Source organism: Cryptomeria japonica, chromosome 5, assembly GCF_030272615.1.
Source record: "Cryptomeria japonica chromosome 5, Sugi_1.0, whole genome shotgun sequence".
In the NCBI taxonomy this organism is placed as follows: Eukaryota; Viridiplantae; Streptophyta; class Pinopsida; order Cupressales; family Cupressaceae; genus Cryptomeria; species Cryptomeria japonica.
Genome location: NC_081409.1, coordinates 66,328,911 through 66,345,923, shown reverse-complemented (window position 1 = coordinate 66,345,923; position 17,013 = coordinate 66,328,911). Strand labels below are relative to the sequence as shown.

Sequence of the window (17,013 nt, the reverse complement as noted above, 5' to 3'; positions counted from 1 at the left end):
TTGAGCACATAAATCCAAGACCTACAATTGCAACTAAAAGCATCCACCATACCTTGCCAATATGGAGACCTAGCAACATGGAGCAACAAGCTAGAGTAGTACCAAAAATTTACAATCACCTTCTCTATTTATTCATGGACCTTCTTCCTCCATCCTTCCTGAACTCTACAAAGCAATCTGTGATCCTGGTGTACTATAAGGTGCGAGGAATGTATTAATGTTTCTTTCATCTGTGTCTAGGCCATGTGTTGTAGACGTAGCTGTTGACTGAAACTTTTTGAGAGACTCCTGCTATCTAACTCATCTAAAGGGTTCCTCTTTGCATCTACAGGATTAGAAACCACTTCTTTCCCAGTGCTTGCCTTTTTGGACTTACCATCAAGCAGTGGTGTCATGTCCTACCCCTCCTTCACCAAATGTCATTTGAAATGATATATGCATCCACTAACATCAATCAAAACACCAATTGCATTTGACCTTGGTTGTACCAAAATTTCGCACGCAATGTATCCACAGAAAGTCTCTCTAACATGGGGCATTATGACCAAATCAACAAAAGCATTCGAATTCAATCTTTCGTGAGACCAAATTTGCTAAAAAACATTTTTTTCACCTAAGTATATCGAACAACCCAATAAAATCAAGTCAAGCATCTAATATTTACAAGTAGGTTATCAATAATGTAACTTGCGTAACAGCAACCTTTGTTTTCACCTCATCCAAGTAATTTGTGTGACAACAAAAATTAGTTCCATATTGATGCTTTCCACCTAAGCTATCTTGTCAAGTATAAGGTGCACTCTACAGTGTTCTACTTATTAGCTGTTGTTTTTTGTTTAGAATTTGACTTTTGAGCGTAGAGATGGACTGACATGGGCCAGTTTGCTCCAAAGACTTTAGTGACTTCAAACCTAAATAGATAAAAAATTAATATAGCATATGGGTAACATGAAATGTTCTGTTATCAACTCAAAAGGTTTCTTTTTGTCCCATTGAAGATTGCTGATGAAATTTAAAACTTTTTCAATAGCAATGATTATATGCTTCTGCATATACTTTTCGTAAAATTATTTTTCTATTTAACATGAAGCCTGATCAAAAGTTAGGAACTGCATCAACCTTCCAATTATATTATATTTGTGCATGCTTAAGAAAAATGTGTTTTTTCCTTGAATTCAGTTTTATCTTTTATTCAAGCATTATAATGCTATCAAAGAAAATTATACTAAAAGTTAGTGCTGCATAGGGATTCAGTACAGCCTTGGGAACCATAAAAACTACTCAAACACCAAATTTTTCATCTCTATGTTACCAACTAGAGGGTTGAGCTTATTCAATTGGGTATCTATCAAAGCTACCAAGGATCTTAGTTTGCTTAGTGGAACCTACGACAATATTTGGTAAGCTAAGAAACAAACACTTGAACTAGAATGTTACATCTTGGTCTTTATTAATTCTCAAAAAATTGGTCAATTAAGAACTGACCTGATTACAAAAGTTGGCAATAAATATTTGTCAAAGGCTTGTAAGAATGACTGGTTCTCAGGAAGTGCAAGGAAGATGCAGAGGAATGACCTTGTTCGCTAGGGAGATTGATCTGTCCATATCTGTTTAGTATTCTCTCAGAGGCCCTTTGTAGATACCATGCTTAGAGAAGAGGGCATAACAGTTGGCTTGAAGGCTGCTAATGAGGGTGAAATTGTCTTCCACCCCCTCTACGCTCAAGATAGCATCCTCTTTGGTGAAGCCACTAAAATAAAAGAAAGGATTCTCAAAGCAATACTTTCTTCTGACCACCCTCAGGCTTCTCGACAGTTAACAATGAGAAACGCAAAGCTTTTTCTTCAGCATCAGCATTCATCAAGAAGCAGATTTGCCATTTCATAGAACATTGACTGCATCAGCATGCATATCTGTCATTATGTTGATGTTGTTGTTTGCCAACAGCACTAGGAATTGGTTGCAGAATGTTGAAGAGTATTCAAGACTCGAACAAAGCACTAAGGTATATGGATGAATAAAATATATTATGTACGTAAGATATATCACGCACCAAAAAAAAGCATCGCAATCTGTCAACTGACCCTACAGCATGAAAAAATTAATTGAAAACAGGTTTAATCACAATAAGATCCGGAAAATTTTGGTCAAAATGAGAAATCAGTGGTTGGTTTGAAAATTGCAATTTTAACAGTAAAAAACTAACAATCCCTGTTGATCGGGATCAATCGCATTTATTTTGTGATTTTTTCTTCCTTGAATGTTGAATGATGTTAGGACATCATCTTTTCAATGCAAGGTCTCTTCCATTACAGTTATTCATATGTTTAGGCTGAAATAAGAGTCGGAGGCTCACATTTCTTCTCCTTTTCAATGCCTTAAAGTTGGTTGCTCTTGTTTTCTACTCTCTATGTTTGCATGTTATCTTCAGCATCCAGAGACTCGCCATACAGTGGCACAGTCTCAGACTGCTGCCTCAAGTGTAACTTTTATATTCCTGAAACTGCTACCCTAAATTTCATTCAGATGATTTAGAGGGAAGAAGGATTGAGTAATAATGTAGTGTCATGAACTACGGCTTCCATTGTGGAAGAATTTTAGGTTAAGCTAAGAGTAAAAATGCCAGATGAAGTGACCAAGGACTGGATTCTGAGCCACCTTAATCCAAAAAAAGATATCATTTTCTTAAACTGCTCTAAATTTGGTCAGAATGATAAAGAGGATGTCCTTGTGCTTTTGCAGCAATAAGGAGGAAATTGCAAATCAATCATGTTACCCAATCTCTTTCCAAAAAGCACATTGATTTAGATTTACATTGCCAAAATCTGGCCTTCTACATGGATAATCTCAGGATCCATCTCAAGGGCAATGAATTGGATATCTCCGGCATGTACACTTTACCATCTATCTCCAAGAGTGGGAACTTTCGTGCCACCCATCACTCTTTCCTGGAGCCAGGTGTTAAAGGTGGATTCTCGAGAGGAGTCAGCATCAAACCCACTGATTGTTAAACTATCTTTGTTAAGATTGCTTTTTGCAGTTTATGGTTATATGAGTTTTTTATAGTACGGTGATCATTTTTGTGAGGAATGTTATACTGGCAGTTTTAGCAGCACAGTTTAGATTATACCGTTTTTGGTCTTTTCCATTTATACAACCCGTCATGTACTTAAGATTATTTCCCTTAGGCAAGAACCCCTATAGAAAAGCAATTAACCAATCATATTGAAAGATATAGCTCTGGCATTGCTTCTTCAATATATAGATACTACAATGAGAAAAGCTCATAGCTTAATTCTGATTGTGTAAAAGTAAATCGTTTTCCTTAATCAATATGTTCTCATTGCTATTATATTTGTTCTTGTGTTTCAATGAGTTTAAGAAACCAACAAACGTCCATGTGATTTCAATCTATAATATTATTTTTAATTTTCCAACAAAAAGCAGAAAACAGATCTAAAGCATATCAACAGCATTATAACCGAAAAGGTACCAAAAAAAATTTAACAAACCTGCGTTGTGCCCTTGAAAACAGCTTCATATATCACTCCAGTGTAGTAATCGAGACCTCTAGCAAGGCTAAGATCAAATGATATCTTGTCCAGACAATTTGACTGATTCAGATAATTGAATAATGTTTCCAACTCCTGTAATGCTAGTACAGAGCTATCATGCTTCAGAAAAGGGCTGTCTTTCTGTTTAAGTTTTGCAAGCATTTCCAATGGCCTTCCCTTTTTTAATACAAAAGATCCAATGCTGTCAGCAGTTTCTGGAGTTAATCCTTTCTCTTCCACCTATAAGTTAAAATTGCAATTCACAAAATACAGCAAGTGAGGAGATTCGTTTAAACCTAAGCAAGCAAAGTATACACTCAAACTTAGCTCTGGCATACAATCTCATATTATTAAACACTAACAAATTCCATACCAGGAAGACAGAGAGAAAAAGGTATTATATTGATAATGGCCCAAAGCAAGTAAAAATGGTCAATGTCATAGACATTAGCAGGTAAGATAAAATCATCTCCCTATACTAATACTCCTACGATAAATAAGCTCTCAATACAAAATAATAAGTGAAAAAGTTAGTAAACACAATATGTAATGTCAATGTGACAAGAAAGGCCATGAGCTCCAATGGTGTAGTTCACAGAAAGGTACCAATAATCAGAGGAACTCGTGACACCAACTAGCAGCATGATGGCACGACACATTAATCAATGGAGTAAAAGAACATTGCAGATACTAATATCATGAACCTTAGGGGAATATCAATTGAACTAAGGAAATATTCTTCACAACAGTCCAGCACTCTGAGCTTGTAAATGCATGGACCCACATATATATAATTTTTGCTCAAATATGAACCTCATAACACATCAAATGCACAAAAGCTTTGCCAGTCCCAAACAAGCATTGAGGTGAAGGACCCCGATTTGATGTGAAAGTCTTCCTCTTCTCCAATATCAACTGACTTGGCAGCTAAATTACGAGGACATGGGTTTAATTAGGGTACATATTAATGGGCACGAGGTTTGCTAAAAAAAATTGGAACCTAAGATTTGGTATGGCTTGGGTACATTTGAAAAAAATAATAAAATATAAAAATTTATGAAAAAATATACCTAAAATATTAAAAAAAAAAATTGGAACCTCAGATTCAGCACAGCTTAGTAACATTTGTATAAAAATAACAAATATATAGACAAACTAAACAATATAAAGCATAATATGCATAAAATAAATGAAAATAATAAAACACAACTAATAATTGCTAATTATTTACCAAATTATCTATAAATTTATTTTAATTTTTCAAACAAGGAAAGCAATCAATGGTCATGCTACATAATAAGTCTGATCAAACTCAAAAATTAGATGAATAAAGAAACATTCTACTCTTCATCAAAATCAGCAAATAATTCAATAGAACGGGAACCAAATACAGTGGTACTAGTAGTAGTGTCCCTCCCACTGATTCTGCTATGCAAGCCATACAGAGGCCTCTTACCCCTATCGATCAACTCATGAAGATGGTCAAGCCCATCCCAATGTGCTGTCAGCCTATGATTACAGTTATGCAGCTTGTGTGATAGCAGGTGCAAGGAGGAACACTCCTGCCTTTTTTTGCTACCAACTGGTTGCATTTAACTGAGTGGGAAAAGGAGCGTGTATTCATCTTCTACTTAGATGAAGAAGAACAAGCAACTTACAGAGACAAAGGTAAAATCAAGTTCTAATTATGAATTCAATTTTTTTTTAAATTAATAGTGCATTAAAAAAAATAGAAAAATAGAGTAGAGAAATATGAAAAACATATGGATGTCAAGACACAATAGGAACATGAACTCTTGGTCATTTAAGCCCCATCATTTTTGGGACATCTTTCTTATACTTGTCCCCAAAAGAACTAAGGGATCCCTCCCAACAGTCTGAGGATAGGGATTGCCCAAACACATCCACAACCATGTCTTCTATATGGAATTCAGGGAAACTTCAGGTACATAGCTTTTTATATCTATCACTAACTTCATGATCCCAACATGGTGCCACTCTTCAAGAAAAAGCAATCAAGACAATTTTAGTAGCATCCATGAGTAAGGCACGTAAACTTCTGCATAATTCTAATCTATATACTGATGCATAATTCTGACATTCCTTTATTTTTAATGACTGGAATAGAATGTTATAGGTAAATGTCAGAAACCATAATAACTGTCCCAATATAAACTTCCATGGAAGTTTGTAGAAATTTAAACTTTGATGGCACTTCTCATGGAAACCCGGGGACATCTGGGGTTGGGTGTGCTGTTCAGCATCATGCAGCAAAGGTGCTAAACGCAGCAGCAAGAAAACTCAGTCTGTGGACAAACAACAAAGCTGAAGCAGAAGCCCTTTATTAGATCTCGTCATGGTCAAAGCCTGAAATACTAATCTTGACAATGTAACCTATTGAAGATGACTTAATGGTTATCACTTTGTGTCTAAAAAATAGGCATTCCAATAACTAGAAAATCAAGAATATTTTGATGGGTGCTTTACGTATATTAGAATCTATTCTTAATTACTCTATACAACATTGCTATAGGGAAGGTAAATTTTGGGCGGACTACCTATCAAACAAAGGTATCAATCAAGTGCAAGATTTAACACTAACAGTGATCAATGATATTTCACAATGAAAGGGACCTGCCAACCATAATAAATAATGATTATCCTTTGATTTAATCCTCATTCCCACTCATGGCGATGGCTAGATTCATTTAAGTAAGTATTCATTGTTTGTTAATGATTAATGCAGGTATTAACACTAGCTTAAGTGGGCTCTCAACATATCGCAATGATTGGAACTATCAACCATCATATTTTCGAGAACATCTGTAAAGTGGAGTCTAGCTGTCATGGAGCCCACACTACGTCGAGACAGATGACTTTCAGGGGAGAGATCATGGCATCAAGGCTAAAGAAAGCATTTCTTTCCAATGATGAGGCATTGACTGCTATCATTGAGATTCTAGGCCAAGATTATGTTGAGGGTGAAGCCAGGCACTGAGAAAATACTGAAATCTCTTCAATGTTCAGTGAGGACCTACTAAGATTAACAAGGGACAATGAGCTCTCGAAGGCTCTAGGTAGATATTTTATTCAAGAAAAGTTTAGAGTTGGTTTAGGGCAGAAGGTCGATAAAATGTCAATTGAAAAGCTTGTCTCTCTTCTAGTCTTGCATTTTAAATTCTATGGGCTTGCCTATATCTATATGGTTAGAAGCATTGAAGCAAGTATGGAGAAACTCGTTTATGAGGTTGCAAATATACAGTGCTTTCTCAATTCTAAGAAGAGGAAGGAGCTGTAAAGGCCTAGCTTCAATGTGCTCAAGCTCGTCAGACCAGTTAAGTCTTCTCCTCAGCAAGAGAGATTTAATGTGGCCAAGGGTGAGAGTTCAATCAAATTTCTGGTTAAGAGGGCTGTGCTAGTGAAGATAGAAGATGGTTCTCGTGGTGTAGATGTAAGTGGTTTATTTGGATTGCAATGAATTGTCATGGCCCCCGATCTGATATCCCTCTCACAAACGGGAAACTTGAATATGAAATTGTCTTATGGAGTAAGACTTCACGATTTCATAACGACCCCAACCACCTATCACATAAATTGGGATTAATCAATGCAGCAAGTATATTCTTCAGAGACTGATTGAGATAAGACAATCACCCTTGGTTGGTTCTCGTGAATATTCCATTCATTCACGAATGATTAATTAAGGGACGGTTACTGTTGCCTAGCCCTCAATATGATTATCCTTGCTTAGTCATTCACGAACTCAGAAAGGGGAGACACCAAAGGACACGTCCTTCAATAGCAATACAACCCATGGAGAGGGGTCATGACTACCCAATGGCCAGTGAGGGATATAAGAGAACCTCCCAGCACCCAGTCAAGGGGGGAACAACAACAAGAAGAATAATACAAGCAGAGTTTACAATAATTTGCACAGCAGACCGAGTTCTATAATAACATATTAATTTGTTGTGACAAGGGAAGATGACACAGAAAATAATAGCATCGAAGCATCAAGAAAGATCAGATCAGAGCATTCAAACCAGAACCAGATCAAGGCATTTAGTCCCCAAAAAGGGATTGGTGCATTAGAGAGCAATAGTTAAGGTTGACTCATAAGACTTGAACAGATTCATCTTCAAATCTAAGGCAGCAGGCTAAATCGATTATGGTATACCTACTTACATATGGCTTATGCATAATAAACGATGTTTAAATGTATATTCATGTAATGGAATATAGGATATGTTTAAGTGTCATATATGTAGGCCAATACTGCCTATACTTGTTACTACTTATCAGATTGCCATTAGTTTTATGTCAAAGTTATACTATATACTCTAGTCGGTTACTATTACCGAAATATTCAGTCGGTATGCACAGTCTAGTCGGTTACAGAAGAAAGCAGTCACAGAATGCAGTATACACCGAGCTGTCTACCAAGTATCTTTTCATGTCTACCAAGCAACAAAGATGACACACCGAGTTGATATACACCGAGTGAAACGTGTTACCAGATTCATTGAACCTGGACATGCATATGAAAACGTGTTACAAGATCAAGGCACATCTAACCGTTATCACATTGGAAATTGCACTAGAAGATTGTGTATGATTTCAAGGTCATCTAACCAATGAAATATTTTACATGGTTATAAATCGTGTTTGTAAGATCGAAGCAATGAATTGGATCACCATCTTAAGAGATCTATTTATACAGCATGAGTTAAGGGTGTATGTATGAATGTAAGAAGACTGTTACAAAGACACAAAGGTCATCGAGAAGGTTTTCAAAGAACAGTCGAAGAACAGAGTAAACAGAAGGGTTTACCGAGTTACTATATGGGTTACCAAGGTATGCTATAAGCAAGGTAATCTATTTTGAGCACATAAAATCTGCTATAACATTTCAGATGTAAAGTTGCAGATATTTGTAATGATTTTATTGTAATATTGTGAAGTTGTAAGAGAAACCTTTAACAAGGTAAAAGACTCTAATCAAGTCTATAAATTGTAAAGCCTCTAACCAGGTGCAGCATTTAGATTAAGTGTTGTAAAATCCTTTAGCAAGGTAGATCTAACAGATCTTGTTACTCCTAACAGGGTAAGCTATCAAAAATAGCTAAACATGTAGCTCTAACCGAGCACTCTTTATTAGTGCAGTAGCGAAGTTGTGGGTGCCATCCCCACCGCAGTTTTTCTCTCTAACCAAGAGTTTCTGCGTAACCAAAATATATGTGTTATGGAGTGAATCATGTATGATTGTTATCTATTTGTTTTAGCTTTATTTTATGTTACTGCACTGTTCGGTTTATGCATAACAGTAAAGATATTGTTGAAGAAATGTTTTGGAGTACTGATTCACCCCTCCCATCTCAGTACATTAGCTTTCCATATTGGGCCTAACAATACTGACCATGCTGCCTATAATGACTATGCTGCCTCTGATGATTAGATATGAGAGAAATGCCTGATTGTCTGAAACCCACCTTGTAGGAAGGGCCTAGGGTGTAAGCAAAAGGGGTATACAAGGCTAAGTAAGTAGGCCATTCTAGAGTTGACCATGATGGCTCCTAGGACCAGAGGGCACTTACATAGACAGCCAAGTAACTCACTTATGACCCCCACCCAACTCTGCAAGATGGTAAGTGTCTTTAGGGAGATGAGACATTGATGGGGAAAGCAGGTAAAAGCCGCCAAGCAAGCAAGAGGGTTGTGGTAGACATCCACTGTTGGGCTTGGTGTAGAAATGGCTTTAGGCGGACCTGTTGGTGTGTGTTTTATCACCCACCGAACACAGAATAAAATGTCCAAGGACACTCTACCCTCTCTTGATTAAAATCACTACATATGCTAAGATTGCGTGAAGATCATACGGCAACCCCAAGGTTTATATGTGTGAACAAATGGCTTTATGTTGGATATAGCTTCTTTGGTCATGTTTGCTGAAATGCAAGGGGACTTATGCCCAACTTATATGATTCACAAATGAGGACTTAGACAGATTTGACCATAGATTTCATCTTTTAGGGGAGATTTTCAATTTTGGACTTCAAAATTAACTAAAAAAGGGATAAGAGTTGAGAGATTTTAATCTAAGTTACCGAGTTCAGATTCGGGCACCGGTTCGGGTACGAAGACCCAATACGCCGATACGGCAAATTTTTGAGAAGGGGTTTGTTCGTTTGGGTTCGTTAGTACAAAAACGATAGAAAATATTTATATATATATATCTATATATATATATATATAATATTATATAATAATATATATTATTATATATATAATAATTATATTATATATTATATATAATATATAATGTAATATATAATATAATTATTATATATATAATAATATATATTATTATATAATAACATATATTATTAATATTTATAGAAGAGCTTTTAAAGTGTAAAATAATAAACCAAAAGCCAATTAATTATCGAAGGCTTCACTGTTCGAAGCCCACCCTTCTTCGTCGAATCCCTCCCTTCATCGACGGCAACTCTATCTCTCCCTCCATCGACAATCAACTGCAAACTAGTGTCGGGAACTATAAATGGGTGTTTTCATCGACGGCAACCTGCAAACAAGTGTTTTTGTCGACAGCAACTGCAATGGGGGTGTATTGACTTTACTGACTGTTGTCAAACCGAACCAAACGCGAACCGAACTCGAATCGGGACCCAACTCGAACTGGGACCCAAGTTTGAGCAAGCAGATTTCACCATAATCAACACTCATCAAATCTTGTATTCATCTAACTTATAGCAAATTCTACTCTATTTGTTCAAGAAAATGGAAACCATGCAAACCACTTAGACAATACATATTTCAAAGCCCATAAGCACATGAGAAACTTTATTATCAAAGCAGTCTATTGCAACAATTTCACAAAAACCTCACACTCTCAAATGAGAGGAGGAAGTCATATATAGGCACCAAAAAAAGAACGAACGGCCAAGATCAAACAAAGATGAAAGGCCCACATTAAAACACCAAAACTCTAATTAGGGTTTCCAAAACCCATCAAACTTAAACAAATGAAAACGAGACAAGCGTCACTAGATGTTATTTTTGAGGAGGATGCACCCACTTTCCTTTACAAAGGCAGCATATAGAATGAACTTGGACACAAGAGGACGAACCTCCTCCATGGCGACATATGGCGAGTTGCCACTTTTGTACTCAACCATATCCGACTCATCCATACATGTGACCAAAGCACTTTCCCAATCAATAGCCTGTGCTAGAAAATTTCCATCAATGAACAATAAATTTGATACCTTAGCCAAATTTTCTTGAATTTTGATCTTCAACTTCTCTGCCTACATATCATTTTCTCGCACTATATCCTGATTAAGCACCTCAGCTGCCACAAGGAAGACTTTGTCTTGAATTCCTCTGAACACCTTTTCCACTTCAGCACAATCAGCCTCTATTCTTTTCAGGGATTCAACCCTTGTTGTCAACGCAAAATACCAAGTGTTGAAGTCATAAACATCTCCCCCCTGAATCACACCTCCATCGACCAAATCTTGTTTGGGAAGTCCCCTCATTGCCTTCAGACATGGAATTATTTTGTTTTGAATATTCTGAAGATCTTCCCACATTTAAACATGTCCTGGATTCTGTATAGGAAAGAAGATGTAGACTCATACGCTGACACCAGGTTCTCCACTAGTATGGCAGCCTACTCCGTAGTGTCGAAAATCCACCCTTTAGCCTCACCAAATGTGATTTTCATATCCTCAAGATCTTTGGTGGATTCTTGCAGAAGGGCTAAAGGCAGAGCAACTGATGCCTCCTCTCGATCAATGAGATTGATCAAGTGCTGGACATATCTCCTCAACTGTTCATTTCTAGCCTTCAATTTTTCTTTCTTCTCGATTTCTTTCCTCAACCTTTTCTTGATAGATTTGACAAAATCGTCCAATTCTTGGACCTCCTATACCTTAGTGGTTGGGCGCAAGTCAATGGTCGTTATCTCATATTCTTCGGGAGTAATATCCTCTTGTGCCTTGTTGACCTTTGATACAGCCACCTGAATGGATCTAAATCCTAAATTATTTCTTTGAATCAAGGAAAACCTCTTAGCTCCTTTTCTTTCCACTACCTTGTTTAATCCAGCCAAGAGGCTTGCTATGTCATCCTCTTGTTGTATCTCTGCAGGTGCCTTGGCTTTCATTCTTTCCCTCAGCCAATCAAGAATTGTTGACTGCTCCATGCAGTCATTGTCTGGATCATCTTCGACTCCCTTAAGAGCTGAAATCATACCATCCAAAAATTCTCCCTCGGGTTTAGTATTATCCAATTCCACAACCTCTGGTGGAATGGGCTCCATATTCTCTTTTCAAAAATAGAAGGAATTCCTATTTCATTCTCAGGTTCATTTTCATCCATCGAAGGCCTATTTGGGCCATGGATGACGCACTAATGGTAGACCAAGCCTGATTTGGCTTATGTCGTTTGTTGGCAATCTCCTCATCTGCAACCTTCTTTCCTCTTGCTTTGGATGAACTTCCAGCCATTTCTTTCCTTTTTCTAGAACCCACACTTTTAGGACCCTGAGGATTATGAGACATTGTTTCATGATTCGAGGAAAAAGACTCATCAATTCCCATTAAATCATATGTGAGAGGCACATTTCTTGCCTTTAGCTCATTAGTCCTTTGAGCAGCCCACCATTTGGAATACTCAACCACGGGCCTCATTAAATCGCCTAAGTTTGCCCTTTCAGAATCTAACCAATCAATTGGGGGAAGAGGCCCATTCTTTCTATCCTCGTAATGCGGTTGCACATGTTCATCATCATCTTCAATTTGATCAGCCACTCGGAAAACCTCAAATGCTCGAATCAAATTCTATGGTATCCTTGACCATATCCTCTTTCTTATTTCAAAATTATCTACAACATTGGCCCAATAATCCTCAAGGTCAAGCCTATGTTCATATCTTATTCCATTCACAGATCCCATATGGTGGAAGGGATCAAAGTAAGCCCTTGACTGGAAGAGGGAAAATGGATACCACTCAATTTCTTTGTTTGCATTTGTCGCAACCTGAGCAGATGGGCAAGACTCCAACATTTTTTCTGACACTCAAAAGAAAAGGAACAATTGTCTTTTGTTTGGCCCTCTAAACACTTGTAAAAGTCTCAAGTTGCAACTAGCGAACCCTTGGATTCGTAAATATGTGACTCTCGGATATTGGATATACCAATATCCATACTAGCTGATCAACTTTTTGGATTCCTGTGACAATCTTTGGTGCGCACCCCCTTGTAGAGTCCTTGTAATGTACATGAGAAAAGCGTCATTAACCTGTTTGAAATGGTATTTTTCCTCCAAGTGTAGTTGCGGGAAGCAATCATACACACCGAATTGATTTTCTTTATTCCCTAGCATTCCCCTGCAAACAAGGCCTTTGTACCTATTGGTCCTTGCCAATGAATAAATGATGTACGAACTCATGTAGAATGACCTTGTTTTCTCCAAACTCCTTAGTTGTTCATCAAGACAATCACACATAATTCTGGCCCAATTTATCATCTTAACGCCAACGGTAATTTCATGGATGAAATAATACATCCAAGGCTCAAAAGGTGCACCCTACTAGCTGGTCATGACTTTGTTCAGCAACAAAATGAGATCTCCAAAATCTTCTTTGAAATATGGTCGGAAAAGTTTCTTAGGCATCTTGCCAAAGTGCTGCCTTGGTTTCTCCAACCATAACTTGTTGATATTTACTTCATATTCCTCAGCATGGTCTTCATACATTTTAGTGGCCTCCTCCTTAGTTTTGTAGATAGTTCCGTGATATTCTGGAATGCCAAAGGCCTCCCTTATGGCAACCTCTCCTAGGTTTGCGAGCACTCTCCCATCCAAGGCCACGATTTCTCTTTCCAAAGCATTGTAATGTTTGGCACATTCAACAAACAATTCGCTGCACTGAACTACTGGAAGCTACCTGAACTATCTCATTCCTCATCATTCTCCTTGCAATGAGTGTAGACAATTGTCCCTATTATCCACGCATTCACTTTTTAAATTCTCTGAGGTCGATGTGCCCGAGGTTGGTATCACACAACTTCTTCCATTTTGAATTCATCTTTGATTCAGGCTGGCAGTCCTTGTTCGCTTGGAACTTCATTTGTGTTTTCCTCAACGATCCTGCCTCCACTGTCATCTACGATCTGCAAAACCCAAAAGAAAATAAGTTAGGCTTCTTAACTTTGAGCGTGAATTTTGAAGGTTTGATGACAAAATGAGTTCTAATTTTTGGTATTTTCACTCCAATTCCTTAACATTCTGGTTTTCAACAGGCTGTAAGAACTTGGGAATTTGGAAAAACTTAGAAATCTTGATCTGATTTGAAAATTTGGGACTGAAATTAGTTCCCAATGAATCTAAAAATGAAACACTTAGTCCCAAAATATGTGAATCAGAGTTGAATTTTAGAAAATGGGAGGAAAATCAGACCAAGTTGTGAAAACCAGACTTAAATTCTTTGAGAACTTCCTTAAAATCTCCCTAATCATGCTTTGAATCTTCATCAAAAGGCAGGAATCAAACTATAATACCCGTCACCTTGAAAATGAGATGAGAAAATCTTTATTTGAGTCTGAAAAACTTTAGTTTGCTTCCTCTTCAATGCCTTAGAAACTTTTGAAATGTTCTTGAAACCTTCGAAAATGCCTTAGAAACTTTGAAATACTTTGCTCTCCAAATGTTTTGCTCTGCCAAATGCGAACTGTTTGAATGAAAGAATGACTGTTTAATTCCGTATAAGCATAATCCATCTTATGAAGTTCGATCTGCATTTATAAATCCAATCCCTCCTTCCAAATTCAATTTTGACTTGTTTCTATTTTCTCCACATTCACCGAACTTAGTCACTTATTAAATAGTCTTGTTTCCTTGTTGAATCCAGTCTTCAAGGTATATTTTCAATTTCAGTTGAACTCATCGCCCTTTCTTTCCAAAATTGAAATCAATCTTTCTTTTTCCAAATCGGACTTGGTGAAATCTTTTCCTTGCTTTGATAATTTTCATTCCTTATGCAAATCGTACTTCACAATTTATTTTCCTAGTACAAGTCACAGTTGATGCAAACTTTTCCTCTCCAAAACGGACTTTAGCAAATTCTTTCCTCCAAACCGGAGTTTGGGATTTCTTTTCCCTTCCATGGTGGACTTGCTAGATATAATTCCTCATGTGAATCGAAGATAAGAAATTTCTTTCCATAAACAAATCGGACTTCACCAAATATTTTCCTTGTCTAGGTGGACTTCACAAAATATTTTCCCTTCCAATCGGACTTTGCCAAAACATTTCCCCACCATGGCGGACTTCACCAAAAACTTTCCTCTTGCAAATCGGACTTGGCAAACTTTTTTCATTTTTTTTCTCACCATTGGCAAACACTTTCCCTAGTACAAGACAGACTTTATGAATTGTTTTCCTAACTGTGGCGGAGTTGATCAAAAAATTTCCTTATTGGTATGACTTTGAGAATTTCTTTCCTCGCCATGATCACAGATCTCTTCAACTTTCAAGAGATTTTGGAGATTGATGCCCTTTGAATTTTTGAATGAAATTTCTCATTATTTCCATCCTGGAGACACAAAACCTCATGAACTTGAGCAAACCAACCAAACGCTAGATCCCCCCTTTCCAAAAATAGAAAAAGCAAGAATCCCTAAAAAATAGGAAAAAATTCTAAAAATAGCCAATCTGAGGATTGATCCCAAAGTGCCAAAAACAAAACTTCCTAAAAAATAGGAAAAAGCAAACTTTCTAAAAATAGAAAGTTGTCCAATTTGGCTCAAATCAATTGCATTCTTCATCCTTTGAGCTCTCTAAGCACTTTGACGGTGCCCAAACACTGTTTCAATCATGACCTCCTACTCAAGCTGATGACCTCTTAATGGATTCTAGTGCCATGAAATTGCGACGCTCTAACAAATCCCTAAAAAGCAAGGAGGGGGGTCCCCATTTGCAATGGGTGATGTGTGAAAAAGGTCACAACAGGGCCCATCATGTCTCTTCCCCCAAACCCTAATGTGCTTGTACTCTATGAATATGATGCGGTATTGCCTAGCCCTAATGATTGAATATATATATATATATATATATATATATATATATATAAATTCAAACCTAGGATCACGTTATTAAAGAGATATTTATTTGGTAAGATATAACCCTAACCCTAATTTGTTGCAATTGTAAATTCTTGGGTAAATTAGGAAGGGGACATTACATGAATCTTGGGTTGGAATTTTTTCGATACCTTGACTGGTGCTCTTTAGTGTATGAGTTTTTGTCATGTATGGGGCCTATTTGTTGTTAAAAGCAAGATAGGTTTGTGGTTGGCAGCAGAGTTTATCAGTAAAACAAACAGGGATGGTTGGTTTGTCTTTAGTCTATCTTTGGGTCCAGTTATGGTCTGCTCAGTCTCCCACTATATGGGCCTACCATGTAATCTTCTAAAAAAATTATAAAAATATATGGGAGAGGCCCCAAATCCCTCATTTGAACAACCGAAAGAGAACACTATGGTCAATTCAAAATCAAGCCAGATTCATGTGGAAGACAAAAAAATATTTTAAATCCAACAAAATGCTTCGAATATCAATATATTTTCCAGTTGCATCACAGTGTAAGAAAAGGCCCATGCAAGTTTTACAAATTGTAGATCTGAATATTATAATTGAGTCATTGAATAATTTAAAGTCGGGATTCTAAAATACTCTGTATATGTCATACAGGACCTATACAGTATATAACTATTCCAACAAATATAATCAGTTCTCCCACAGTCACACTTACAGTATCTATACATAATGATAACCAAAGAAATTTAAATAATTAATCAATGCATTTACTATTACCATTTCTTTTCGAACTTGCTCCCATGCCTGCTTATCCAGCTTATCAATAGCAGAGCATATTGTTCTAAATTTTTCCTTAGGTACACCACATATCTCAAGCATTCCATCTAACAACTTCCGATGATTCAATTTCACCTGTATGTTGAAAATTCCATTAATTCCTACACAATTCCTACACATATTAGCTATAATTTTTGCATGAAATTTGTTTACAATAAAATGAAAATAGACAAGACTCTTCATCATTAAATCTAAAGTAAAAACAATTACCAACATGAATAAGTAACAGCTACCTCATAGTCACCTATGTCAAGTTCATCAAGCAGCTCAGTCAAAACCTTGATCACTTCAAAGTCAGGTACCATTGATGCATACTGTCCAGCAATATCAAAATCACACTGATAGAATTCACGATAACGACCCTTTGAAGGGTTGTCCCTCCTATAGACTCTTGCTATATGATATCTTTTCAAATTGCTGATGCTATACATTGCCAAATATCGTGCAAAAGGAACAGTCAAATCATATCTCAAAGAGCATATTTCACCACCCTGCAAGGAAACA

General features: G+C 36.9%; 1 protein-coding gene across 1 annotated transcript in view; it reads right to left on the bottom strand.

The window, feature by feature from the left end:
* The window catches only part of LOC131032784 (histidine--tRNA ligase, cytoplasmic), an 84,890-nt gene that overhangs the window by 58,645 nt on the left and 9,232 nt on the right, over positions 1 to 17,013 (bottom strand). Inside the window, exons 5-7 of the mRNA XM_057963835.2 lie at positions 16,743 to 17,000; positions 16,450 to 16,584; positions 3,513 to 3,794 (exon numbers count right to left, since the gene is read on the bottom strand). Of these exons, the coding sequence (XP_057819818.2) occupies positions 3,513 to 3,794; positions 16,450 to 16,584; positions 16,743 to 17,000 (675 nt within the window). The remainder of the gene's footprint in view (positions 1 to 3,512; positions 3,795 to 16,449; positions 16,585 to 16,742; positions 17,001 to 17,013) is intronic.